The sequence below is a fragment of the Aquila chrysaetos genome, chromosome 1, assembly GCF_900496995.4.
Source record: "Aquila chrysaetos chrysaetos chromosome 1, bAquChr1.4, whole genome shotgun sequence".
Classification (NCBI taxonomy): Eukaryota; Metazoa; Chordata; class Aves; order Accipitriformes; family Accipitridae; genus Aquila; species Aquila chrysaetos.
The window spans coordinates 58,067,518-58,094,468 of record NC_044004.1 but is presented as its reverse complement, the minus strand read 5'-3'; the positions used below and the strand labels follow the sequence as shown (position 1 = coordinate 58,094,468).

The 26,951-nt window shown below is 40.9% G+C and overlaps 1 protein-coding gene and 1 long non-coding RNA gene across 2 annotated transcripts in view; one reads left to right on the top strand and one right to left on the bottom strand.

The window, feature by feature from the left end:
* Positions 1–1,936: 1,936 nt before the first annotated feature.
* DKK2 (dickkopf WNT signaling pathway inhibitor 2) overlaps positions 1,937–26,951 on the top strand; it is a 47,331-nt gene continuing 22,316 nt past the window's right edge. Inside the window, exon 1 of the mRNA XM_030026209.1 lies at positions 1,937–2,676. Within this exon, the coding sequence (XP_029882069.1) occupies positions 2,419–2,676 (258 nt within the window). The 5' untranslated portion in view covers positions 1,937–2,418. The remainder of the gene's footprint in view (positions 2,677–26,951) is intronic.
* On the bottom strand, positions 12,704–20,080 carry LOC115346312. Its single transcript, XR_003925101.1, has 3 exons — positions 20,022–20,080; positions 18,025–18,242; positions 12,704–12,762 (listed from the first exon to the last, which is right to left on the bottom strand). It is a non-coding gene; the product is annotated as an uncharacterized LOC115346312 (long non-coding RNA).

Here is a 26,951-nt window from a genome sequence, read left to right as displayed (position 1 = left end):
AAAATCCAGTCTTGGGGGCTGATATGTCATTTCAGTTGTTACTTAAAGAAAAATTAAAAAAAAAATTAAAAGATCAGTAGTAATCCCCTGAAGTGAGAGGTCATTAGATAAGAAAGAAAAAAAAAAAAAAAGAATCTGCCCTGTGAGATAGGATTAAACCCTCTGAAACAATTCTAAGGTTTGAGCTGTGGAAAAAGACGTAAATTAAGCTACTCTTTATAAGATGCTCTGTTTAATATAATACAAGCCCTAACATTAGGACACACTGCTAGCTAGCAATCACACGTCGATAGACAGACAACATTTTGAAAAACTTACCCAAGGTGGTGTAGTTCATGGAGTATTCCCTGCAGAGAGCTCCTGAGCGCCCAGGAGGGCTTCTGCTCACTGAGAGGGAGCAGGAGCACTGGGGGCCAAAAGAGAGCCTGACTCCTCCCTGGTATTTCTTGCCTTAGCAACTTCTTTTTTTCACAGCTGTTAATTTAGAAGAAATGAAATTTCAGGTGAGCATTTCTTCTTCTTCATCTCTTCTGCTGTGGAAAGAGGTAGAGTAACCAGAAAGGATTGATAGCTGAGAGAAGGGGAGGGGGGGGAAACATGAAAATTCTCTGTACTGTTCCCAGACAAGGTAGTGTTTGTACATGAACATATGGGACAGCAAGAAGGCTGCTCCTCTCACCATCTTCTGTTCCCTCCACCCCACTTTTGCATGTCCAGGGGAAAGACAAGGGCTTGCAGCTCTCCACTGCAGTACACAAGTGCCCCATGGTGGTGTTCTCTGCACTAAGCCTTTTGCAGGTAACTGGGAAAAGTTAAGAGCTGGGTTTACCCCAGTTCTGCTAATTTTGCACTCTGTGTCCCTGTTTACCTTCCGTTTTCTGAAACGCAGTGTTTTGGTGCAGCGGCGGGGAGACGCAAGGGCCTTGGAGCATGCGGGTGTAGTTAGTAGCACCTGGATGTTCCACAGCACTCGGACATGTGCTCATGCCAAGGAAACTGAGAAGATGAATACAAAATCAGTCTCTCGAGTTGCTAGTGGCACTGAGAAGCGTCACGTTTAGGAGTAGTGCGGTGCACCATTAGTGGCTGGACATGCCCTTTACCTGGGCAGCGGGCTTTGCAGGCTCTGGCATAAGATTTGGCAGGATTTGCGTGCCAGCCCCATGCTTTCACAGCGCTGCAGGACTAACGCGCTTTGCGCTTCTGAGCGTTTCAGGGAGCCGGAGCACGCTTCGGTTCGGCAGCGCAATTTGGGGAGCCCGTGCGGAAAGCCTGCCGGCGCCCGTCCCCTTCGGCGAGACTTCACCTCCACCTCGGGGCTGGATCTCGGAGCGGCAGCGAGGTGCCACTGAGAGCGTAGCACGCGTGTCCGGGGCTGTGCGTGGCCGTGGGCAGACCCCGGCCGGAGAGAGGGGGAACCCCCCAGGCTGGGGAGAAGGTGGACTCCGGAGAGGTGAGGGCGGGGGGGAGGACGGACACACGACGCGGAGGGGTCGCAAGTCTCTGCGCGGCGTGTCCCTCCTCCGGGCTGGGGGGGGGGGGTCAGGGGGAAGGGACACCCGCTGCCAGCGGCTATAATGATAAGGGGGGGGCAGCGAGAGGCTGCCGGAGACCCCCGAGTGCGAGGGGCAGCAGCGCAGGAAGCCCGCCGGGGGGGGTCTGCCCCTCTGGCCGTGTGCTGGCGGTCCCGCCGGGGTGTGGGGGGGTCAGCCCCGGGGCTCCCTCCCCCTGCCCTGCCCGCCCCTCGGCCGCATGCCCAGAGCCCCTCGGCCCGCACTGGCCGGGCTGGAGGAGGAGAAGGAGGAGGAGGAGACCGGGCGCTTTCACTCCTGCTGGCTGCAGAGGCTGAGGGAAAAGACAGAAAAAGGAGGAGGGGAATAAAAAGTAAAGGGGGGGGAGAGAGAGAGCAAGAAAACTAAGCCCAGCTTTTGCCGGTGCTGCTTGGATTGGATCTGGTTTGAGTTTCCTCTCTGCTGGCTTGTGCAGCAAGGGAGGAGGAGTGGGGGGAAGTAACTCACTCACTCTGCCTCTGAAGCTTAAGCAAACGTGCTGGTGCCTGCACTGGTGGGGAGCTGCCCTGGGTGCAGTTGCCTCGTAGCTTATTGCTCTCAGTTACTAAAGAATTGCCTGGACTTCTCGAGGACCTGGAGGAGAAAGCCATCACTTCACAGACCCGATAGTTGCTCACTGTCTATAGACTTGACGCGGTTTTTTCCTAGGGGATTCTTTTTAAAATTATTTTTCTCCCGTATCTCTCAGAACAGCAGTTCCTTGAGTGTGTGGCGTTGAAATCCATTGCTTTGTTAACAACTTTGGGAGATATTTTTAAAAACTTTTTTTTTCCTCTCTTTTGTTTTCTTTGCTTTAAAAAAAAAAAAAAAAGAAAGAAAAAAAATAACCCTTTTGGGGGGAGGGGAGATGATCGTGCTGATGTGGAATAAGTGCTCCTGCTGTCTCCTCTTACTAGCCGCGGTCCTGATCGTGGAGAGCTCCCAGCTAGACAGCTCCAGCTCCAAGGTGAACTCCATCAAATCCACCCTGATGGGGGAGGCTCCAACTCAGGCAACCAACAGATCTGCAGGCATCCACCTGGGACTGACGCTTGCTAGCAGTAAGAAGGGCAAAATGCTAGAGCAGATGGGAAAACCTCCCAAGCACTATCACCGGCAAGGAGAGGTAGGACATTGCTTCATTGCTCGAGTGTCTGTCTGTCTGTGTGCTATATGCAAATAATTGCTAGTCTTCCCCTCACGTTGTTTTCAAAGCTTTACTGTGTTAAATTAATTAATTTATTTCATTGGGGTTGTCTGGGACAATATAATCTCATAATTGGTGTTAAGAACTGTGCAAGTGGGATTTGGAAGGTTTTAAACATTTCATTTTTCTCTGTAGGATTAATAACTGATGGAAGAAGGAGTTATCTAAAAATATATCTTCAGCATTTCTTTGTTTGACTCCTTCAAAGGGCTGCTAGAAGTAAAGGAAGAAATTTCTTCTTAACTCTCAGACAGTAAATGAATTGAATTTGAATAGGTGAGGAAAATTTGAGCATGAAGTGAAAACTGTGTTTACAGCAGTGAAACAAAATTGGTTTTAAAAATCACACCTAGCAAGTTGATGTCTGATATCTTTCTCCATGGTGAGAATAAAAAAGCATGCTGTCCCGGTGCTATAAGTTTAAGGTACATTTATTTGCTTAATATGACAGAAAATAAATTCTAGGTTACTTGTCCAGAATTCGCTCCAGTGGTTGTGGAAGTTTTGTTTGGTTATGTCCAGTTGAGATAAGCAGGGATTGAAAGCCCTGAATAGGAAATTTGAGTGTAAGGAAGAAAGAAAAGGTTATAGAAACTTTATGAAGAAAAAAAAAAAAAAAAGACCCCGACTTGCGTATGCAGTCTTCTTTCTTCTATACCCTGCTTGGAAACTTGGAAGTCTGATAGAAAATTATCTTCGCTCAGCTAGCCATCAGTTCTCTACTTCCCTATCAAGTCTCCATGTGGATGGTATGAATGTTGCTCATTGTGGTGTTGAAGGAGGTAGACTTCAGAAAATATAGATTTTATACCACTGGGTATTATTAGTACCTCCAAATACAGCTGCTTTTCATAAGCAACAAACACTGTAGCAGCAAGGGAGCTACCAACATTCAGGACTAAAAAGGCAAAATACTCAAAGCCTGAAGGGTCTGTATCTTGCCTACCTTTTCCTTAAAGCAGCAGAGAAACTGCAAATTCAAGCAATCCACTGAATTTGCTAAAGTGTTTTACATCAGCTTCCTAATAATTGAATGTTATCATTTGGGTTTGTGTGCAGGCATAATAACAGTGGTGGTAGTTTTGGTATTGTGTGTAAGAAATTTGTTTTTAAATTCCTCTAAGCTTTCTTTCCCTAGCCACTCAATTTTTTTATAATTTACCCAGAATTTGGTCGCCTCTCATTACCTCTGAGCAAAGTTTAGTAACAGATGCTGTGCTGAAGTTTCATGTTACTAAAGTACTGTGCTCTTTCCTAGTGCACATTGTAATAATTACTATGTTAAGTCACCTTGAGGAAATACAGGAGCATGATATGCTTTCTTACATGTTCTCCTTGGGTTTTCTTTTGTTTTCTCTGTATTCACAAAAAGTCAATATATAGGACCTATTTTCCCACTGAGTGTTATCTCAGTCTCATGAGTTTGAGTGTGGGTACTTGCAGGGCTGTGCTGTACAGCTCCAAACATGATATATAATTTTTGCCTTTTGGCGAAATCTTGCCACCTTTCCCTGTGTACAACATCCTTAGCACTTCAATGTGTATTTAGTGCAATGTTGAGAATGATTGATTATAATTCACCCAGTTCCTGGAAAACAAGTTGCACTGTCCACCGGTTGTATTTGCAAGATTTGCCCCTTACTTGCCAACCCGGATTGTTGGCTAGGGGCTTCTAGTTGTTGGCATGAACTCACAAGGTACACTTCAAGTCAGAGACAGCTCTGTAAGTATCTGTAATGATAGAAAAGGTGGTATGCTTTTTAAGGTGTCCCTTTTGTATCACAAGCAAAGACGCCCGGAGAATCGGTGACTTTGGCTCTCAGGGAGCAAAGCCTGACCTCCTGTCAAGGGTTGTTGGTCCCGATTTCACCCTCTCTCCCTGGGACTCCGTCCCTGGCTCCTGCGTGGTCTCACACAGATGTAGTCTGTGAAAATGACTCAGATTTGCTGCCAAGAATTGTAGATGCTACTTTCGGCCATCCACCTGAAGCAACACAATTAACACAGAATTGCAATAAAAAGAAGAAAAAAAAAAAGAAAAAAAAAGAAGTAACTTTTGTGATAATGCTTTATCTTTGGTGATACTTCCAGTTGCAGGGCTGGTGAGCTGCTGCATTTTTTAACAGCAATGTCACACATCTCAACCAATTAAGACATGACATTTTCATAATTTTTTTTAAAGTACTCTCTTATTACGTTAGTACTTGATTTGTTTAGATTATGGGACTTTGTGCTTAAGTTCTGCATGCCATTTGCTAAAAGAACAGACCTATGCTTTTCTTTCTAAAACATTCTGTTGCATTAGTGGTATTTTTAATGTGTCAAAAGTAGGAGTACCTTTTATATCTTGGTAACTTCAAATGGTGAGTTGAGTGTCTTGTTTAAAACTAGGAAATAGTTTTAGTAAGGACCAAGGATATGCAACTTAAAGGAAAATTAATAGAATGTTGCTGTTATGACAGCTTGAAGCTGTGCATTCAACTCTCTGCAGATATATGTAGCGGAAATCAGAGGACTCTCACCGAAACTAATGAAAGGACCATCAGCCAGCAACCTATGTGCTTATTCAGCTTGGTAGACTAATGCACTTTCAGAATGTTTCTCTAATATGTTAACATAACGTTTTCAGTTCTGTTAATTCTCAGGACTAGGAGCAACTTGGGAGTCTTTAATCAGCAATAAATCAACGGACACAATAGTTCATGGCTTATCTAGAGTGCTGATGTATTTCAGCTGGTAGTTACAGTGCTTCTGCCCAGAAAGGGAAGATCCAGCGCTCCTTCATCAGGCAAAGTTCCCATTCAAATTAATGAAAATACTCACATGAGCAAAGCAAGCTGATCTATCTTGCTGGAGGGACTGGCAGGGCAAATGTGGTTTTTAGTAAGACTTACGCTTTTCTGTCTTTCTGAGGAATATTATTTATTTTCTGTTCTTATTCCCTTTACTGCCTTGGATCAGCAAAGAATGAAGAGCACTGACGTGCTAAATGGGTGAGATTTCACTGTCTTCACTGTTCTTCACTGTCACTCCTGTTTTCCCCTTTGCAAACTGTTAATGTTTTCTGAATTTCACAGAGAATCAGAATGTACCTACAGAATTTGCACAAGGGAAAAATATGCTCAGAAATAGGACTGTAAAGTGCATGTTAGACTAGGTTACTTTTTGGGGGTCAGTACTATATACTGTCTGCCATCAATTTCCTTTCAAAACTTGATTTAGAGAAATGGCTTCTAGGAACAGCTAACACCTCAGTAGGGTAGCCTCTCTGGGAAACCGTTCTGGATATGTCATCTCTAAATAAGTACAATACAGTGAATAGAGTCATAAATGAAAAAGGCCAGATTAACAATGATGGTGGATTAATTTTTCTGCATGTTAGCTATAGCTTCCACTGTGTTAGGACAAGCTGTCCCACCTGAGTGCTCTCACTCAACTATAGAGATGCAACTTGAAAGGGAAAATCCCATGTATCATAGCTGTGATTGAAAGGCATAGCCATTCCATAGATTCCTGGATGATGGCTCTGTAGCCTCTTTAATTCACTTCACCATATTTTTGACTTCTTGTCTCAGGGTTATGGTCCTTGCTCTCCTCTGAGGCTTGTCCCCTCCATCAGTGCTGGGGTTTGCAATCCTTCACACTCAAACACTTTTAGTGATCTGGTAGGCTGAGACCTACCAAACTTTATTTCCAGCTGTTTTCCTTCTTTAATCCGCGGGAGCTATTATCTTCTGGCCTTTCCGAGTCCTGGCCACAAGCTATTGTTTCGGCTCTTTCCCCAGCAAGTTGTGTCTCTCCTTCCCTTTGCTGCTGCGTAGCTGGTTGGGTTTGTGCTTCCCGCTGGGACTGTCCCTCCCGCTTCCCCCACGCGCACGGCGGGAGCAGCAGCAACGAAGGGAAGAACTGGGATGGCCAAGAGAGGGGACCGGCACAACTGTGGGCCTGAATCAGAGGTAATGAGGCCTGGAAAAGCGAGAGAAGAGTGAAAAGCTGGGACAAGTTTTAACACTGCAGAGGCACAACACTCAGATACCAGATAAGCCTTTGTATTCCAAATGTACTTGGTTTAATTTTTAAAATGTTTTTTTTGTGTGTGTGTTTTTTTTTTTTTAAACTCTATCACAGCTTGAGCTAAGAGGCTTGAGGCCACAGAAGCCAAACCAAAAGGCATTAATCCAAATGGCTAAGCTGACGCTGATCTCATACCTATCAGCGCATAGACATACATGTGTTTCCTGAACAGGACGTAGTTACCCACAAGGACTTGCTAGAAAATGCTTGGATGATGCTTTGTAGCAAGTAAAACAGCATGAGATGTAGTAATTGACTGCAGTGCCCTGAGAATGTTACAATAAAATGTACCAAAGACACCAAAAATGTAACCACAATATCTTGAATAGCTAGCAACCAAAACAGTATAAATTATTTCTCCATGGGATTAAAAATAAATTAATTACAATACCTAGAAATTACATCCAGCAACAGCTGCTTTTTTTTTTTTTTTTTTTAAATAAAAAAATAAATACAGAATTGCTAAATCCACAGAGGTCACCAGAGAACGTATTCTTTGCTCTTGCTGTTTGCTGTTAGGAATCTGGGAGACATACTGGTTTACTGGCAGCAGTCTTGCTAAATAGCTGAGTGGCTTGTCTCTTGATTGCAAAAATGGGATGCAGAGTATTATCTCCTTCCTGGGTCATGCTTGGTGTCCCCTTCAATTTGTTATTATTATTTGACTTCTTAATATAGAGCAAAAGCTTCTATAAAGTGGCTTTACTACAACTATTTCCTATTAACGTTGCAATAATGCCTATAAAACTTCCTGGACTCTGCTGTGCTAGTGGGTGTGCAAATACTTAAGAAGAGTTAGTTTTTGTCTGGAAAGTCTGTCAGAGTCTAAGGACAACACAAAAGATGATGAAGCATGATTACATTTTGCCCTCAGAAAAATGAGTCTGATTAACTCATTATGTTTGATTAACTGATACTTTGCAGTTGCAAATATAGCACAAGTTTAATTTTGATTTTAATTATCTCAACACCGGATGTATCTTGCAAGCACTTCATATCTCATGGTTTGTCAGTTGAGCCTTTGGTCCTTTTACAGTTGTACTTACAAATGTCTCACCCTGGAAATGTCATTTAGGAGGAATTTAACTCTGCAAAGGAGGAGTCCCATGAAGCTCCCGCTTCTGTTTGTTTTTCAAGCATTGCTTTCCTTTTCAGGTTTTTTGTATCTGAGAATTTTTTTAAGTATATCCAATGAAGTTTTACATATGCGTAAAAATGTTAATTTGGAGAACACCTTCAAAGCAGAGACCTTCCCTTCCTGCTTGGGTTGCTGAAGTCCCTGCCAAGCTCATGCTACCCCCACATGCACACACTGGTCGTGGCTGGCAAGAGTCAGGATGCAATGGGCCAGACTTGGAGCCAGCAGCCCCCACCTGCCCATCACTGGCACATGGCTTGTCACCATGTCCCACCGCGGTGGGAGCTTTGTGTCGGTTTCGGCACTGCAGTCGTTAGACATTTATGATAGGTTTGAGGAGCTGAAGTTTGTATGGCACTGCAGAAATGGGGAAGAAAACCAGAAGCCGCCTCTCTGCTTTTCCTGCATTGGTGAAACGCCAAGTGTGTTTAGACTTTTTCTAAATTTTTTTTTTTTTTTTTTAAAGAACTGAGGATAATTCTTTGGAAATCCTCGTCTTTCAGTGCTATGTTCTAGGCTGTGTTTCTGGTACCTTTATGTTCAAGCCAGCTTCTATAAGCTTCATGTCCATGAATGTGAAAGGCCATACAAAAGCCAAGAAGATCAGAAGGTTTGTTCTGTTACTTTTTAAAAATTAATTTTGCCTGCAAAAGTCTTTATTTTCATTAAAGAACGTGAACATTCTTCTCTTCTTTTTTGATCAAGCATAGGATGTGCAATGACCATATGTGTCCCTAAACCGTCACTTTTATTCAGTATAATTTTTTTCCCTTTTTGTTTGAAGGACAGATTTATTTTAATGGAAAATTTCAAGAACATAAAGCAATTTTCAAATTACAATGAAATGTGAAAATAGGTGAATTTGTGATACTTGCAAGCTCATTGCAGAATCCTTTGCTCTAGAATGAGCTACAGAAAGTAGTGTTGGAGAGAGAGAGATGGTGTAAAAGGATACATATGGTCATACTAAATGACTAAAGCACAGCAGTTTTCAAATAAAAGAATGAGTTTTGTTCATCTTAGTTACAGTTTTCTTGGGATCGGCCCTAAATCCATCTATGATTTATACATTTGTGTTCACGCAAACAGAAATTGAGTTATGAAAATGAATGGATATAAACACACAGTGGGAATGTGGAGTTCACTCATTTAGCAGCTATTTTGTCCTTCCAAAAGGAAAGACCGGGGCAATGCTACAAAAAGCTTAAGAATTGTTGGTTTTTTCCCCCTCAAAGCACATAAGTACACGGTTCAGCCCCTTGAGACTTTCTTAAAGCTAAGCTTTGATATGATTGAATTTTCATATGCACAGTAATGAATCTCGGAGACATGCATGTTGCACATATGTAGTGCAAATGGCACTGGTTTAGCATTTTTAGCAGTAAGCGAAGGTGGACTGTTCTGCACATGCTCGGGAATGAGGTGTTGCTTCACTCTGCAAGCCCTCTGCCTCATTCTCTGTGCATCATGTAAGTGTGAACCAGTCTGTGCATGCTCTTAAAAGCATATTTATCGGTCCAGTGAATGAGAGGACAGGGTTCAGTTCTATGCGTTTTGGCAGCCTGCATTGAGTGAAGCAGTGACTTGCTGGTAGTGTGATCTCTTCCCTGCAAGTCTGAAATGCCTAAAGCAGAGATCTCTTAAAAGGAATTGCAAACAGAATATGTTTATGTTGCATCAGGAAACTTTTATTCTTGGAATCTCATTCTTAACTAGAACAGCATCAAGAAAAGTAATGCATCTGGTGGGGGAAAAGCTCCTTTATTTTCCCTTTTGCACAGAGTGGGGTAGTTTCCAGAATTGTTTCTTTTGCTAGGTGTTCCTACAGAAAATGGTGCACCTCTTCTTGACAGCCTGCAGAGATCCTAAAGCTGGACATTTTGCTGTAAAACAAGGTCTCTGGAAGCAGGGGAGAGAACTGTATGTAAAACCACTAGAAGAAATGCAAAATGCTAAGTCTAACTAATATAGTCGGCATTAACTTAGTTCAATTCATTTTCAGAAGTATCAGAAAGATTTAGGCTGTGTCCAAAAAAAAAAAGAAAAAAAAAAGGTACTGGCAGATGTGCTACCATCTTGTATTTAACCTTTTAACTTTCATATAACTTTCTCCCCTCCTTTTAGGTTTTTTTTTTTTTTTTTATCAGAAAAACTCTAGTGTTTCATGAAGTACAGCCACAGTACTCTGGATGGCTCGTGTCAAGTATTCATGTCAACTCAAAAGAGCCATAGAAATCTAGGTCCTATGTTTAATTGGGGCTTGGGTCCCATCTTAAATAGCTTAGGTTGTTTTCAGAAGTCACTACAGAAAATTGATTTTGGCCTTCCCAATGCTGCAAGTTCTGAGGAAGACTCCACCTGCCACCCGCTCTTACAGCTAGATTTACTGGCGTGCTCCAGTGTTTTTCCTGTTTTTCTTACTGTGGCTGTGTTCATGTGGAGTATAACACAGAGGTGCTTTAACTTATATGGTCTCTGTTCAGGGTGAGTTTTCACAGAACATGGGTTTAAAAGGAGAAAAACCTCTGTCCAATAAGACAGAGAGCTGCAAGCAAGAGATGGTGTTAGGGAGCCTTGGGCTTGGCAGACAGTTTGTCTTTGCAGTGTGTCTTCAGCAGCAGCTGAGTGAAAAATGGCCAAATGAAGTTTCCATTGGCCTGACCTGGCAGGGCTAGTACAGATTGCAGAACTTGCCATATTTCTTTGTTTCTTCTCTTTTGGCTTGAAAACGAGAGAGCATAGCCTGCCTCCCATCCAGTCCATTGTGAATTTCCTGGGACACTCAGGATCCTGTTTTCTGTCTTGAAAAGTTTGTGTTTCGCTCTATCTTATGGGGCGTTAGGCTGTTCAGGACACAGAGCCTGAGCTGTGTGTCTCCTACTTCTCCTCTTTGGTAGGAGGAGTACTGGGTGGGTACTTAACTTTCTTTTTCATACATGATCTCCCCTGTCATTCTTCACACGGGAGGGAAGGAGAGAGGAGATGTCAAATGGCCATTCTGCCTTTTAGAGGTAGACAGGAGAATGGCATTCCTTACCAAAGAAGAGTTGCAAATTGTGATTAAATAGTTAACATATCTCTTTCACATAGAGAGAGACCATCTGGTGAGTAACGTGAAGGGATAATAATAATAATGGAAGAAGCAGAAGGGAAGAAAAAGCTGGCTCCTATCCTGTGTTTCCATCAAGGAAAAGGGTAACCATTTGGCAGGCTAGAGAAGGCGGCATGGCTGGGGTGTTATCTGATGATAAATTCATGAGCATTTACAGAGATAAACAGCTTGGAATCATTAGACTTCTCTTTGCGGGGGGATTATCTCATTAACTCCCTGGGATGATGGGAGCCACCAAATAAATGTGAAGACTGTTTCACGTATTTAGTATAGGCTGAAAGTTTTACCAGACTTGTCATTCTTAACTTTCAGTTTGTCACCCACTCAGGTAGTAATAAGGATACCATCTGACCCACATAACCAACCACATGCCATAATGTGTGAGCTGAACACTATGGGATTGCCCAGTGAGACTGGAAGTTGTTCTTCCAGACCCTCTCAGTTCCTGTTACTCCCAACAAAGCTAAATTTGCAATGTATATTATTCATAACCAAGTAGTTCAACCATGTCCTGTGGTGGGGAGAGAGTGGGTGTGGGTCAGAACTGAAGAATGGAAATCCTCGAGCCGTGGAAGGACTGGGAAACCAGGAGGTTGCCATCCTCTCTCCACACCTTCTTCAGGGTGGAGCCAAGTGTTGATGCTGCCTCACACATTGTCTGTGTTGTCTTAAGGGTAATGAGGAAATCTGCCTATCAAAGGTTAGGTTTCAAAGTCTACTTTATAGTTTGGTGGAGGGGCTAAACTTCTTAGCTGCATAAAATGTTTTTGTAATTGTTTGAATAAATACAGGGTTTTTTAAATGCCCTTCAGGAATGCTTGTAAACTTCTGTGCTTGGTTTTGTCCCTGTTGCTATCTTCCAGACATCCCACTCCTCGCCAAGGAAATGGCTTTTTAACAAGAAGAATCCTCTGGAAATTACTTTCTGAGGGGGTCCTTGCCACAGCAGCTGCAACAAATTGCAACTGAATTTCAGTCCCAATTGTTTTTTATTGCTAAAAGGATAAGTGACCAAGTGAATATTTGTATTATAGCTCCACGACAATTTATTAAGTATCAAATTGTAGTGTGTGGTGTTGTCTAACCAGAAGATTAAGGTTTTCTCTGTGGAGGGAAATTTCTCTCAGACTTTGTACCAGTGCCTAAGCTGAAAGAGGCTGGGAAAGTCTTGCTGATCCCAAACTGTCCTGTGGTTAGGCTGACTTAGGGTTTTCCTTCCACTGAGACCTGGGCGCTGGCGCCCGGCCAGTGATGTCAGCGCAAGCAGAGTATAACCATCACGAGGCAGCCGAAAAGAGGAGTCATGGCACTGCAGTCTAATGCGTGCTGATCCGCTCCTTGCTGTGTAAACAAGGCTCCAGGGGGCATTTTCTGAGCAAGTTGGTTTTGAGTAGCAGCATAGCTTTAGCATAGCTCAGATTATGCTAACTGGGAAGCATTTTTGGCACAATTTTCCAAATAAGCAACGCAGAGTCCGGGGAGGTCAAGGAAGGAAGTAGCAAAACCTTGGGATGGTGCAGGCTGCTTCCTTGTGTCTTTGAGCAGGGTTTCCCAGCTGGAAAGGAGTCGCAGGTCTGCTTGCCTTCCCCTCAGCCTTTCTGCTCCGACTTCGGGGCCAGCAGGGAGGATAAAGACGACTGTCCCTTCGTTCCTCTAGAGGACTCTAGAGTCCCTCTAGGGACTAGAATAGGAAAGAAGATGCATCTTTTATTACATGGGAAATGGGAGGTTCTAAGTTATGGTATTGCACAAATATATAAAATATGCCAGATAGTGCAAAATTTTCTAAGGATTTCAGAGGTAGGAACTCAGGCTTTCTTAGCCTATGTGTTTGTCTATAAGCATATGAAAATCTCCGTTTAAGTATTGTCTAAACAACAGTGGTAGACAGAGATAAATAATAAATTAAAATGCATTATTATTATTATTATTATTAACAATGCAAGAGCTTTTTTTACCTTTAGATTTCACTGGAAGTGTAGAAGAAACAATTGGCTGGAATGCTGAAGGGGGACGGTTATTGGGTGGTTGGAAGAATGAGTGTGAAAGTCAAAGTTTCAAGTTTAGCTTTTCCCTGCTTGCTTTCCTGATTTGCCAAACTGGGAAGCGCATATTTGGCCCTGTGCTTGACAGGGATTTTGGATGGCTTTAGTAAAAAACATTTGTAAAATGTTTAAAGACCTTCATGCATAGAGGTGCCTGTTAGGCAGAAGACGTTCATTTGAAATGCAATGTCTGTTATTGGTGCACTTGAATGAACTCAGGTTATGGAGGGTTTAAATATGGGACAGCAAAACTAGAGACAACACTCCTTAGTCCCTGGGAAAGCAGATTTCTACTGAGTTTTTTGGGTCAGGTTACCTCCTTCCCCAGGCATGCTGGCCTTACTGTCACTGCTGTAGGTTTGGGATTTAGGTTTGGTTTTGTTCATTACAGTCGCAAGGATGGTGCCGTTTCTTAAACACTGTCCTCTTAAGTTATCAGTGAAGGATAGATAAGAGAGTCTTTATTACAGCCACACATGTGCACCACAGGTGTGAAGGGAACTCTTAAACTGTTTATGAGCGCACAAAGCCCCACGAACAAAGAGGGCAGAAAAGATTGTTGTCATTTTAAGGAAAAATATGTTTTAAGGCCCTGTTAAAAATAAAGCCAAAAAGGAATAGCAAATGGGCTGCAGATTGTCTGTGTAACAGGGATTAGCACTGTGAAAAGCTTTCATTTTTCTGAACAGGCGTGTACCACAGACAGGCCCTGCTAGCCGAGATACCCCATCCAGTGTCAAACGGTGTCCACTTTCAGGCTCTTGTCTCAGTGAGTTACCCACAAAATCCCCCTCCAATAGGAACAAACAGACGAAGAGTAGGATAACGCTGTCTTAACTCTGTTTTAAATGTTTTAGATGAATAGAAGCCAGTGCATACATTGTACGAACAGGTATGATAGCAGTGTATGAGTTCCGGGTCTGGGCTGCAGTTGTCATTCTTGAATTTGGTGGGACTGAAGTGTATTTTACAGCTAAAGGGACAGAATGAAAGGGTCAAGGATGGGGAAAATGAGAGAAACACCATTATCTTGTATAACAGCTACATGGCAATATCTTCACTTGTTCAGGAACAGCTTTCAGGTCCACTGAGGGGAACGTCTGTAATGGTGGTGACAATTCAGTACCCAAAGAAGTGATGTAACTCGGTCCCCTCCAGCACTGTTTCCCAGCAGATGCACCAAAAAAATGTGGCCACAGACACAAGTTCTTGCTGCCCAGAAATGCCACGCTTCAGCTCCTTACTCTGCAAAACGTGCTGTCTCATTGCCATCTTATGCAAGAGGTGCCATACGCCTCTGCACAGAAAACCATCTCAAAGGTTAGGCCCTGTTTATAGATAGGATGAATTTGAAGGGTATTTATGTACCTAACTCCCTGAATGTTTTCAGCGAGAATTAGGTTCTGCATGCCTCGAGGGAGCGGGATCATGGCCTTTTCCATGCAGGAGAAAAATTCAGCTCAGAGGAAATAGTCTGGTGGAGACTCCCCCGCTGCAAAGCGTGCTCGGGGACAAGGAGCTCTCCTGTCTTTCATCACCTATGTAAGATTATTCTGATGAACAAATTCAGAGTATTTGTTGCTATTACAGAAAAACTTAAATCAGAATAGTTTACACTGTCCCCTTAATGATGAAATAATGATATGAAAGATCGATGATGGATCTGTATCTAATGTACACACTCCTCTGGCCCTTCTGTGCTGGTTTTGATCTCCATCCAGAGTTACCCTTTTCTTAAAGCAATGTCACTTTTTTTTTTGGTGTAAAACTGGACAGGGATGCAGAGATGTTGCCAGCAGAGCTGTAGTGTTTCTCTTTAATGAGCCTCTTCCTGACCCCACCCTATGTAAAGCAGTTGACACATCATGTGTTGTGCAGCTGGGACAGCTACCCTGGCACATGTATCTGACACATGAACGTATTGACTTTGGCCTTTTGGAAGCACTGGACCCATGCTGTTCTCCAGAGATGTGTCTAAGTCATTTCCCAGATACCATGGATATAGTGGCGGTAGGAGCAAAAGCTGAAGTGGAATTCACTAATTCAGATTTAGCTGATTCTGTGAAAATAGATTGCACAACAGAGACTGACACTCAGTTTCTGGTTTTGATTTCCTCTCTTCCCTGGTTTGACCTCCAGTGCTCCTTCTGGCTGTTGGTTGGTATTCAGGTCTCAGGTTGTAGAGTTTGTGTGTGTGTGTGGTTTTTTTATTTGGGGGTTTTGGGGGGTTGTTGGGGCTTGGGGATTTTTTTTTAATTTTTTTTTTTAAGCGCAAGACTTTTGTGATGTAGTACTTTAAATTTGAGTTTTAGTCCTTGTCTGAAGGGCAGACTAGTTTCTGTGAGATACCAGCTGGAGGGCTTGAAGGGCTGCTTATGTGGCGCAGGGTTGAATTTCAGCCAGGGTGATCCATGCTGCTGAAATAGTATGAGCAGACAAGACCAGCCATGAACACGGTTTGTGCGCTGTCAGTGGTACAACATGTGTCTGCGTTACTGCAGGACAGGGAGTTCGGCTGTGCCTGGTGCTGTTGACTTCACTGGAAGTCTTTGTGCTTGTATGCTTTGACCACTTGTTAGTGAAATATCACACTGCTTTTACTTTTGATCCCCTTCTGTCCTAAATGACCCTATTGGCAGGAAATTAATTTAAACAGTAGCTACTAGAAGACATTTTGTGAACATTTGCTTCTTCTAAAGTTTATTTTCACAGTATGTTTCACCTGAATGTTTTCCAGAACAAAAAACCTCAAACACTCTGCTGTCCTGGTAACATGTGCGAGGCTGAGGCTTCCCTCTTCCTTCCAGCTTACCTCTGAAAACACTTTCTTAATACTCAGCCTTAATCATATTTATAAAGATAATATTAAGGTTAATGTTTCAAAACAGCACTCTCTTACCAGGCTAATGACAGATCAAAATCAAATGACACCTTTTCTGCCAAGTAATTTACCACTGCTCTGCAAATACTTGTGTGAATGGAGCCATAGCTCAAGTACAAAAACTTAAACTGAACTGCCAAGGGATAACCCACTTCATAACTGATTAGAATAACTAATAACTGATCAGTAGGGAGGAGAAAATAAGCAGGACTAAATGGCCAGCTTTCACAATACAGGAAGGCTATAAGCAAAGTTTCACACAAATCTTTTAGAGACTGATGTTCAACTTATTGGTAAATTGTCTGGAAAACAGGGGATTAGTGAGGCACAGAATTCTTAATGAAATGTATTCAGAACAGTAAGAACTTAAATCGACCACAAAGAGTTGCAGTAAATGTCTGTATCCTGAGCATCTGAGAAATAAAACCCACAGGTAAAATTCCATTTCTGTAAGTATAAAGCAATGTACATGGCATAATGTGATGTCAGTTAGGCACATACAGTGATAACTTCTGAATTAGAGTCACTTTAGCTATCAGTTAATGGTGAAACAGCAGCAGAGACAAAAATTAAATATTAAAAAAAAAAAAAAAAAAGCAGAAGATCAGGAACCGAGAACAAAAGAGAGGGTATTTTTACACTACTTCTAAGTTCATGGTGCTGAGTAACTGTTAAAAGGATATACAAGCAGTCAGGATTAGATGGGGGAGGAGGACAGCAGGGGTGATCAGAGCAGCAGAACTGCTCTAACACAGGAGAAATTAAATAGGACACAACACATCAGTTTGGAAAAGGGATGCCCATGGGAGAACAGGACAGAGAGATACAAATAATGAAGAGTGAGGAAAAGGTGAATGGGGAACAATCACTCAGTATCTGCCCTAGAAGAAGAGCCAAGAGCAGACAGTGTGAAATTATCAGAGAGCCAGGAACTACTTTTTCATGTTGTATAGCTCATTGCCACATGATGCTGTGGGAGCCGTATGGAAATGCTCAAACGGAGATGAGGCAGACACAGAGACAAGTGATTGCACTGGTAGGTACTAAACACAGTGGTAAAACTTCCAGCTTCTGATGCGTCTAAGCTGCTGTTGGCTGAAGCTGGGAGAGTGCATCTGGGAGAAATCCTTCTGCACTTGCCTATGTTCTTACTCCTTGGAGTATTTGCAACTAGCAGGACACTGGCCTGACCACTTTGCTCTGATACGTTATGGCAACTCTTATGTTCTTATGTAGTTTCTCAAGAATTTATTATTTTTGTCAACATAATAAATAAATATCAATTTATATTTTATCAGTATCATAAATAACCCAGCTTGTTGCCTCAGTTTATTGGGAAAGTTAAGCGTATGTGGTTCAATGGAGGCATTCATGTTGTCTTCTGTAATTCAGTTAGGATGTGCATATATAAATATTAGTCAGGCAAAGATTTAACTATTTTGCTGGACTCGGTCTTTGGGTCTATGACAGTGGGCACTGATTTGCATATCCTCTCCAATGCCCATGGACATCAGTGTGAATACTCCCACGAGCTTCACTGTGGGTTTGTTATCCAGAGAGACTTCTAGGCAAAATGTTAAATATTCCAAAGAGGTTGCTGCAGAGAATGGAAAACATGACTATAATGAAAAGGAAATGGAAAAACGAAGAAATAGACAAAGAGGCTTAGGACAGATTTACAAAGTATGTAGCATGCACAAGCCAGGGGAGACTTTTCAAAGAATTTTGCTACTATTTAGTCAGCTACAAATACTCTCAAAAAAGGGTCAGATTTTCAAGTCATTCATCACTCAGAATGAAGCTTTTTGGCTTTGAAGGTTTTTCTTTTTGCTTTTCTTTGTTACTTCTTCAATCTTTTTTTTTTGCTCATGAGTAAATTCTTCCCTCCCAAATTATCATTATACATAGGGCTGAGTATCTTTGTACTTTATAGAAAACTTCATAAATACATCCTGTAATTTTGTAGTGAGCTTCTATGGTAAACTCTGTATAACTCAGTGAATTGACTTAAATTTACCTCCAGAATCCACCTTCTTTTTTCTGCTCAGACCTCTCAGCCCTTCTGTATGCACAGTTATCTTTCAAGGCAGAGTTCGCCATAGGCAAGGTCGGCAAACTTGGACCTGACAGCAGAGTAAGTGTCACTTCCTCAAGAGCTCATGGCAGAAGCAATACGTCAATACTTCCTCCTGCCTCTTGGTGAAGTACATTCTAAGCTGATGAAAATATGCAACTCTGGAAGACAAAAGTGAGATTTTTTTCTCCTTTAAATGTACTCTATATTTCAGTGATGCATTAACAGAACACTTTACTAGTGCAAATTATATTTATCACTTCTGCTGTTAGAACAACCTTACAGCTTTTTGAAAAGTCTAATGTTTCCAAAGTTGCTAGTTTTGATGGAAACTATTCTCACACCAGGGAAGTACAGGGTTGGTTGGCTCCATCTACAAATAAATAGGACATCTACAAATAAATAGGACAACTGAGGACAAAGCAACTCAAGATTATAGTCAAACAACCCAAGAATCTCCTACTTCATGTTTCAAATGTATTTGACCAGAGATTTTAGGGAGCCTCAATAAAAGTCACGGTGTTATAAGTGCTGGTGGGGAGGGGGGGATGTGTCTTTCCCTGCTTTCACTGGATTTCCCTCCACATCAGGCAAAAGTGGGAATTTGCAGTCTAAAAAATATTGTGTTCTCTCTGTTGCTCCCCCTAGCTGCAGTCTCTGATTACCAGCTCTAACTTAATGAATATCAATAGTATAAAAAAAAAAAATTTAAACCTTCTCCTTTGGTCTCCTCTTCCACCTGCAAACTCCTAACACATGTTTAAAATACTTTGGCATTCAAACCTGGATTCCAACTACCCAGGTTCAGTAAAGAGCTTGGCAGAGCTGCTGTCTCTCCACTGCACTTGAGAGAAAGATGTGATGTCTTGTGACTAGTCGATTGACATGACAAGTCTTGTCACATTTATGGCTAATGCAGTATATGATTTTTTGATAGATGTGACCAAGTCCAGTCTGCTCCCTTCTTTAAAGCAGAAGTGGAAAGGAATTTGCTACCCTGAACTTGACTGATTGTTAAAATCTCTGATTTTGACACAGTTTTGCTGGGGAAAAAAAATCCCAACTAATGGCATGTATGTGTTCATTCTGCTGGTTTTGTGCATACAGTTTATTGCTTATCTGAGCACACTGTATTTAATGGGTATGTGATATAGTATTTATAACGGCCACAAATGCTTGGTTAGTTGGGTTTGTTTTTTTTGGACTAATGTGGGGCTGCCAGGTCCCTTTTACAGTTTTAGGTACATAGTCTGATTTTTCAAATTGAGCTTCCAGCAATACTTATAGGTTGTAGCTGGAAGACACTGGGTGCTTAGTCACTTTTGAAAGTCAGCCCACTTATCTAGATGTCGAGAAAGCCTGGCTCACAGCTCCACTCCATTGTCCGTGTCGGTTCTCATTTCAGCATTTTCAAAGATTAATCAAAAACTCCAAATTCTTCCCTTGAGTCCTCCTCTCAAGACAGTAGTATTGTGCCTTTGCAAGACGGTATATTTAAAAGCAAAGAACTGCTGTTAAATAATTATAAAATTAGAGTGCATGGACCAACACTGCACAACTGTGTTCAAGAAAAAAATAGAGTTGGTATTAGACATCTAATAAAAGATAATGTATCTCCTCTATATTGATGGGCTCATGAATGGATAAGTTCCCAAGTCCTTTCTAGCCTGTGCACTGTCAGTCACCCAAGCCCATACAGGTCTCCATGATGTGGTAATAAAAACATTGCTTTGCTACTTGCATCTTGATGCCACAGCATTGCTGTTGCTGATAGAAATGCATTGGTAAGACTAATGTAGATTTTGGGTTTGGAGATTGGTTTTGGTTCTGCAATGACATTTCTTTGCTTAAAAAAAGATAATTTAGAATTGTTTTTATGACACAGAATTTGAAATAAGAAGTAGGCACTAAAATTCCCTGGATTTGGAGCAGAATCCCACCTCTCCTTTTCCCAAAGACATCTATCCAGGCCTAAGTCTCTTCCTGTGATTCAGCAAGAGTTCCTACGTAGGCAAAAAGAAATATTTTTAACTTCAGTGTTGTATTACCTTCAAAGCATTGCATTAATAGTATTAAAGGGTGCATAAGCAGAAGTTAAACTGAAATAGAAGAACTGAGTCATTCAAACAGTTCTAAGTGCACAAAGTATTGGAGAAAAAGTGAAATTACCTTCCCAAGATGGTCCACTGTTACGTAAGTGTAAATTAAACCGAATACGGTGAAACTTGGTCTAAGACCTGTATTCAATAGATGACCATCTCATTCAAAAGCATAAAGGCTCCACTTGATTCACCCATGAGTGGAAGCCTATCATTTTGAGTGTAATGTTTGGTTGGCTCAGTCATCAGTTATGCTAAACTTTTATGGCATTGATTCCAAAAACTTGCCATTGTATCCCATCTGAATTTCCCCATTATGTAAAAATGCTCTTATCCAAAACAAATATATGATATTTTAAGGAACTCAAAACGTTTGGAAAATGATAACATATAGATGACCAATCCAAACATTTATACAATGCGCAGTAGAGTATTTTCAGAGAAGAAAGATACAGATGAAATTAATAAAGAATGGTGTTAAAAGTCATAAAGTTTAATAGGAAGTACACAGGTTGAAAATGATACTGTTTAAATCAATATTCCTTTAAACAGTAGTTTTTCTAAACTTGCCTTGGAAATATTTGTTCTTAAAAGATGCATATACCTAACATATTGTCTACTTTTGGAACTCCATTTTTTGACAGAATATTCTGGTTCTAGAATAACTGGAAACATCAGAACTTAGTGAGTGCTTTTAGTGCTTAAGAGGAAACAGAAAAAAAAGTAATGGAAACTGCAAGACTTCACTGGGACTGCTCCATTTTCCCATAAAAATTCTTGGAATAAAAAGCTGCTTTTTTCTTTTTAATCGTTCAATGAAAAAAATGTGCTGTATTCACAATTTGTACAGATTCTAAGCAGAAGAATATCACAATTTATTGCAGATAGGGAAAGTATTTGCTTTGGGAACCTGCATTTGCTCTTGAAATGGCAGGTTACTGCTGCATTCATTTTCCATCCTTCTCGGCTTTCATGCTCGCTCATCCATCTCTTTGCGATATTATATTGTTCAGTTTAGTAAACTCTTGAGTGTATAGAAATCTACACTCCCAGGACTCTGAATTAGACTGGAACTCAATTCATCTGACAGACTTTTGAAAATGGGGCTGTAATTCCCAGTTCGTTTAGATACTTAACGATCATTTAACCTCCTGTCTGTATTTGTACTTGCTGACTTGCTTTTTAGGCAGTAGAAGTCAGTCAATCTTCAGATCAGAAGCATGTGGTGTCCCTCCAGCAGACAAACATTTTCCACCAACATTTTGAAGAGAATAAAAACCTAAATAAATAACCCCCAAGGTTGAAAGGAGCCTATTCACCAAGCATCGGTAAAGTAATTCCACAGGAAAAATAAATGTTCAGCAAAGTGATCTTTCATTTGAAAATTGGATCCAGATTTTACAAACTGAGAAGGGTGAACAACTGTGTCAAATGCAGGGCAATGCAGTTTGTCTGCAAAGTGCGTTGCCACAAGGTACTAATGTTCTGCTTATGGAGAAGTGCAATCTGGGCAAAAATTAAAGGGTTTGTTTATCCGTGAACTGTTGAAATCACGGTACCATGAAAACTGTTCCTCATGAATTATATACAGTTCATGTACATGTACCATCTACCAGCTAGTTCAGAATGATACAATTCAGGACAGATTCATCTGGCAACACATCATTTTGAAAGTGAAGATTTCTGTTCTTTGAAGAAAGATGGTAAAATCATTATTTCCTGAAGGCAACAAAAATAGAGCACAAAATGAGATCTTTGGGAAAATCAAGCATTCAGTTCCCTGTTTATCTTTTGTTCTAACACTGTTGTTCCTTGGTTAAATTCATCATTATTGTCTTTATATTCTCCTTTCACAAAGAAAGGAATTTGCTTCTACCATGGAGCTAACTTTAGTAGTAGTAGTAGTATATTATCGAGGATGGAGGAAAGTAGTGTGGGGACTTAATGGCCAGTTATCCTATTAAAATGCAGTGTTATAACTGTGCTGCTTCTTCAAGCAGCCATGTGAATTTGAAATCCAAGGTTCCTTTTCTGAAAAGAAAAATCACTGTAAGCTATTATAACTTGGAAAACCTCATTTTCCCTGAACTGCACTGATTTTATTCCACCTGGGCAAGTCGTCTGAATTGAAAGGAAATTTAAGCAATACAATACTTGTAAGTTTGTAATAGTTGATATTTGTAAGGGCTAAATCCAATATCTTTATGCTCTAGACTAAGGTAAATTTGTGCTGCAATTGACTTAACAGGTGATCAGTTAGGCTATGGAAAAAGATCTTTCATAAGGTAACTAAAGCATTTCTATCTTTAAAATCCCTTCAGAATTTTAGCCAAGAATATAATTTTAGGGATGGTATAGTAAGAAGAATGTCCCTGGCTTTTCCACTGTAATAGCGTATCCTAATTTGGACCTGTATATTATTTTTTACATTATATCTGATTTACGTATCTGCACACATACACATATATACAATAGCTAAGACTATTTATAGTATGTGGATTAAGCAGGAAGGTTATTATTTACTTTCTGGTTTTTACCAATACTCTGGTGTTATTGCTTTTGCAATCTCTAGTACGAGGAAAAGGAAAAATGTCATAAAATAACATTCTCTCGAGAAGTGTTGATAAAGACACAAACCCTTCAGTTCTTGTTAGGAAAAAAACCTAGAAATTAGGTCATGATTCTAAATTTCATTATTCAGTCTTATTCACTGCTCAAAGCATAGCAAATTTCCTTTTCTAAGTAGCTTTTGAAGGTAAGTTTGAAGTTTGGAATTAAAGTAAAATTATTGTGAAACAGGTTTCTTAAAAAATGGCATAATGTGCATTCATGTGTATTGTTTTCCAATGTATAAATTTAGTCAGTTCACAAACAGGATGAGGACGATTTTATGTGTTGGAGATTAAACCTTTCCGGGGATCAGGCTGTGCACTTTTTCTGGTTCACTCATGACCAGTAATAATAATTTTGTGATTGTCTTGTGCTCAAGAATTTTGCTGATGATGCACACACTAGAAGATATTTCAGTTATTTAGCTGGATCCAGGTTAACAGGAGTGATAAATGGGGGGAAATATTTACTGTATTAAGGAAATTCAGAAACTGGCTGATTCTAGATGGATCTGATGGGACAATTTAACATAATCCCTTACTTCAGCAACCTGATTTCAGGTGGAAAGACTATTTAAGACTGAGTTTTTGTAGCGCAAATCTAGTGTTTCTTAGGTTAAAAAAATAGGTGTGACAACAGTTGTGTTTTTAATCTTGGAAAACAAAGTTTAAAGAGAAAAACTTCATTGTTAGCCCAGTGCCAGGAATCAAAAATAGTATTTGCCATCCTCTTTACGCTAATACTTTTGTCTTTTGCTGTCTCTCCTAGTTTTGTGGGCTGCGCTTGTCTTGCATCTGTAAGGTGGAGTTCCTTCTGTAGTATCTTCAAAGCAATGGGCACCTTTTTAATTTTCTTCTGTCATAGCCACAGGGCTTCAAGTGAAGAGACGCTTATATGGGACTCGTTGGAGAACAGGGCATTCTCTTTGCATTAAGACTTTGAGGAAAGCCAGAAGCAGTAAAAGTCTTTCCTGAGCACTGCTGAATCAAAATATGATTTCTGTAGAATTGCAGCTCATCACACTGCCTCCTGTTTTGGAGGAAAGCTAAAACAGGTGAGACTGATGATGGCTAAAATATATATACTCTGCCACAAAGTCTGTTGAAGTTAGCCTAGTGTCAACTGATTTCAAGTTGCAGGGACCACTTTGACTAAGGTCTCCCAAAAGAAATAACAGTAATAATAAATGTAACGTTGATCTTGTATAGCTATGCAAGAAATCTGGAATGTGAAGTACAATCTAACTACTTGGAGCAACTTGACATATTCCTGTGGAAATTGGTAGGAGATTGCCAATTTCCACCAACAGAAAATCTGGCCCTGCAAGTAACTTTATCTTCTTTTAATTCCTGTTATTCCCAAACTACAATGCCACAAAACAAACCTGCATTAACTATTTCCTCATGTAAGTGTGTATCTTGGTATACCTGACACAGAACAGTAATTAGGGATATCAGCTGGTCTTCCATGTCTGGTTTTGTAGAATTGTAGCTCAGTTGAAATTGTCATGCAAATATGTGTTGTCTTTGTCCCACTCCTCAGCTTCGGAGCCAGATTTTAAGACATGGCTATAACGCTTGTTTGCTTGTATAGATCTGCTAGCTGGTGTTGTTTACGTCTCACATTCATCATGAGAACGCATTGAGAAACACAGTTGTCGGTTATACAGAATTACTTCTAAACAGCTTCCTACTTGGTAAGGTAAGGATGGGATTGATAAAACAAAGAAATGTCCATTTGACATGCAGTGTTGTGACTCACTGGGTAAAACTATTTGTGCGGTGTGATATCAGTAGGTTTTCAAACTACATCAAGGAGATATTTATCAGCACTGCTGTTTTTGTGACGCTGAGAAAAGAATAAATAAGTGTAAAGGAGCAGCTTTTTAAAATTCTTCTAGGAGAATTTAAATCACGTATTTTCCAACAACGTGAATGTGGCTGTATTTGAATGCTAAACCAGAAAGGTTTATAGTACATATGGTACCTATTTGAATTTTTTAAATGTCTAATTTCTGCTGTGGAAATGGAGGCCAGCTTGAGTTATTTATTGTGGGATGCAGAAGGAAATCACGACCCTTTGCAGGGACACGTTAGAATCCCTGCACCATTCAGCCAGTTTTCTCCTGTCACACCTACTTAAATTTTCAAAAAGACGCTTTAATGTATTGAGTGTGCTCTGGATCATACTAGTTCCTGAGCACTTATGACAGCTTTCAGAGATTGCTGGTGGCTCCCAGTAGACTGTAATTCTAGAAACAGGAGCCTGATGCTAAGCATCACCACCTGTTCCCCATTATTTTCCTTCAGAAGAAAACAATGCAAGTATAAGATTACATACTAATGGAACCCATTTTCACTAAATAGGTACATTTAGTCACATGTAATTTGGTGGCCCATAAAAGAAAAAAAGAAAATAGTAAGCTGTTTTCAAAAGGGAGAAGCAAATAAAACTTAAATGAAGAGTTTCCTAACTACGTTAACTAAACCCAATTCTTACATGGCAGGTATACCAATATGCAGTATGTAAGTACATGCAGATCCCTTGTTGGAATAGCTGTGTTTTCAATTTGATTTGTTGACATATCCTAAAAGACTTTGGACCTCATTCAGCTCTTTGTAAATCCACTACAGAGCTAGATTTGAACCCTTCTGGCATTTACACTGGAATTCTTATTTCTACTTTGCTTAGAACAATGCAGGTCTTGTCTCTAACTGAGGTTCCTCCTGCTGCCTCCCAGTAGAAAAAAAGTATAAGAATATATAACATTGTTATAACAGTACTTGCAAATTATGTTGTTGCTTGTTATATTCCGTTATTATTTGCCATGCACCAGCATGGTCCCATGTTATCTCTCTGCTACATATTCGTGTGACATATATTTAGATAAGTGAAGGGATTTTAAAAATGAAATCATCAATGCATTTCTGTATAGGTTTTAGCATGTGCATGTGGTACAGGCAGGCAGTACATTTTTCAAGCATGAAAGCATATGTGTGTCTCCCTCCCTTGAAATCCTGAACATGATAGCATTCACATAGAGCCTGTGACAGCCTGGCTCATGGTAGTCACCAGTCCTGGTTATTGATGCAGACCAGTCTCTAAATGGTACCTGTATCTGCTTCCTAGCACTTTTTGTTGCTTTTTTTTTCCTTTTGCCAATATATTATTCCTAAGGCTGTTATAAAAAAGCAGATTATCTTTTTTTAAAGAAAGTTTTTTCCAGCTTGTGCTGCTTGGTGATTCTCCTCTGAGAGTCCACATCAGACTGTTGGTAGCCTTTCAGTAGTATTGCTTCTTGCAAATTTTTTGGTAAAAAGTGGTAGGGTTTTTTGCTTTCTGAAGCGTGTTAGTTCCTGAATTTTGAAAAAGAGATTCAGCAGTTAATTGAAAGGCAGCAAATGAAGGGTCACGGTACTTTAACCCACAGTTTTGCACTTTGGGGGAGATGAGGTGTTACTAGCAGTGTTTGTTTGCTGTGTGCTTGCTTGGGAGGTGCCACCTGCCAGTGCAAGCCCTGTGCCTCCAGCCTTGTGTCCTAGCACCCTGCTCTGAGGTAGCTCCAGAGCTCCCTTGGTGGCAGGCACCCTGTGGGGGGATAAGGATAGGCTTAACTCCTCCCAAACAATGGTAAAAGTTTACCAGTCATTTTAGGCCCCTTTTTTGGGGACAAAACTTAGGCAGAATCTGAAGAACTAAAAGGTGTGTAGTCCAGGCTTCCTGTGTGATCCATGGGAAGGCATCCAGCAGGCACCTGCGGAGGAGCAACACCATGCACTGAAGATAGCGCTGACAGTAGATGGTAGAGATCCACCACCCTTCTCAGCTGGGGCTTGACTGCAAACCTGCAGGTCTTTTCTATTTTGCCACGAGCAGCCTGATATTCAAAGTACAGAGCTCCTGTACTCCCTCATTTAGGGCAAGACCTTCAATCAATAATCCCATCATAATCAATGGGGTCATGCGTATACTGGAGGTTTTGTAGGTACTTAGGTCATTTTCTAGAGTAGGTTTGGTGGCTGTATGGAGCAGCCTAAATGTAAGCGCTGTCTTAGCCATAATTACAAATGGAGAAAGGCTTAGGATCAAAAAGTAATCTGGTTTATTCTCTCAGATGTGTTTGTTCTGTAGTATTGAACTGGAGTTAGCTCTGAAATTGGA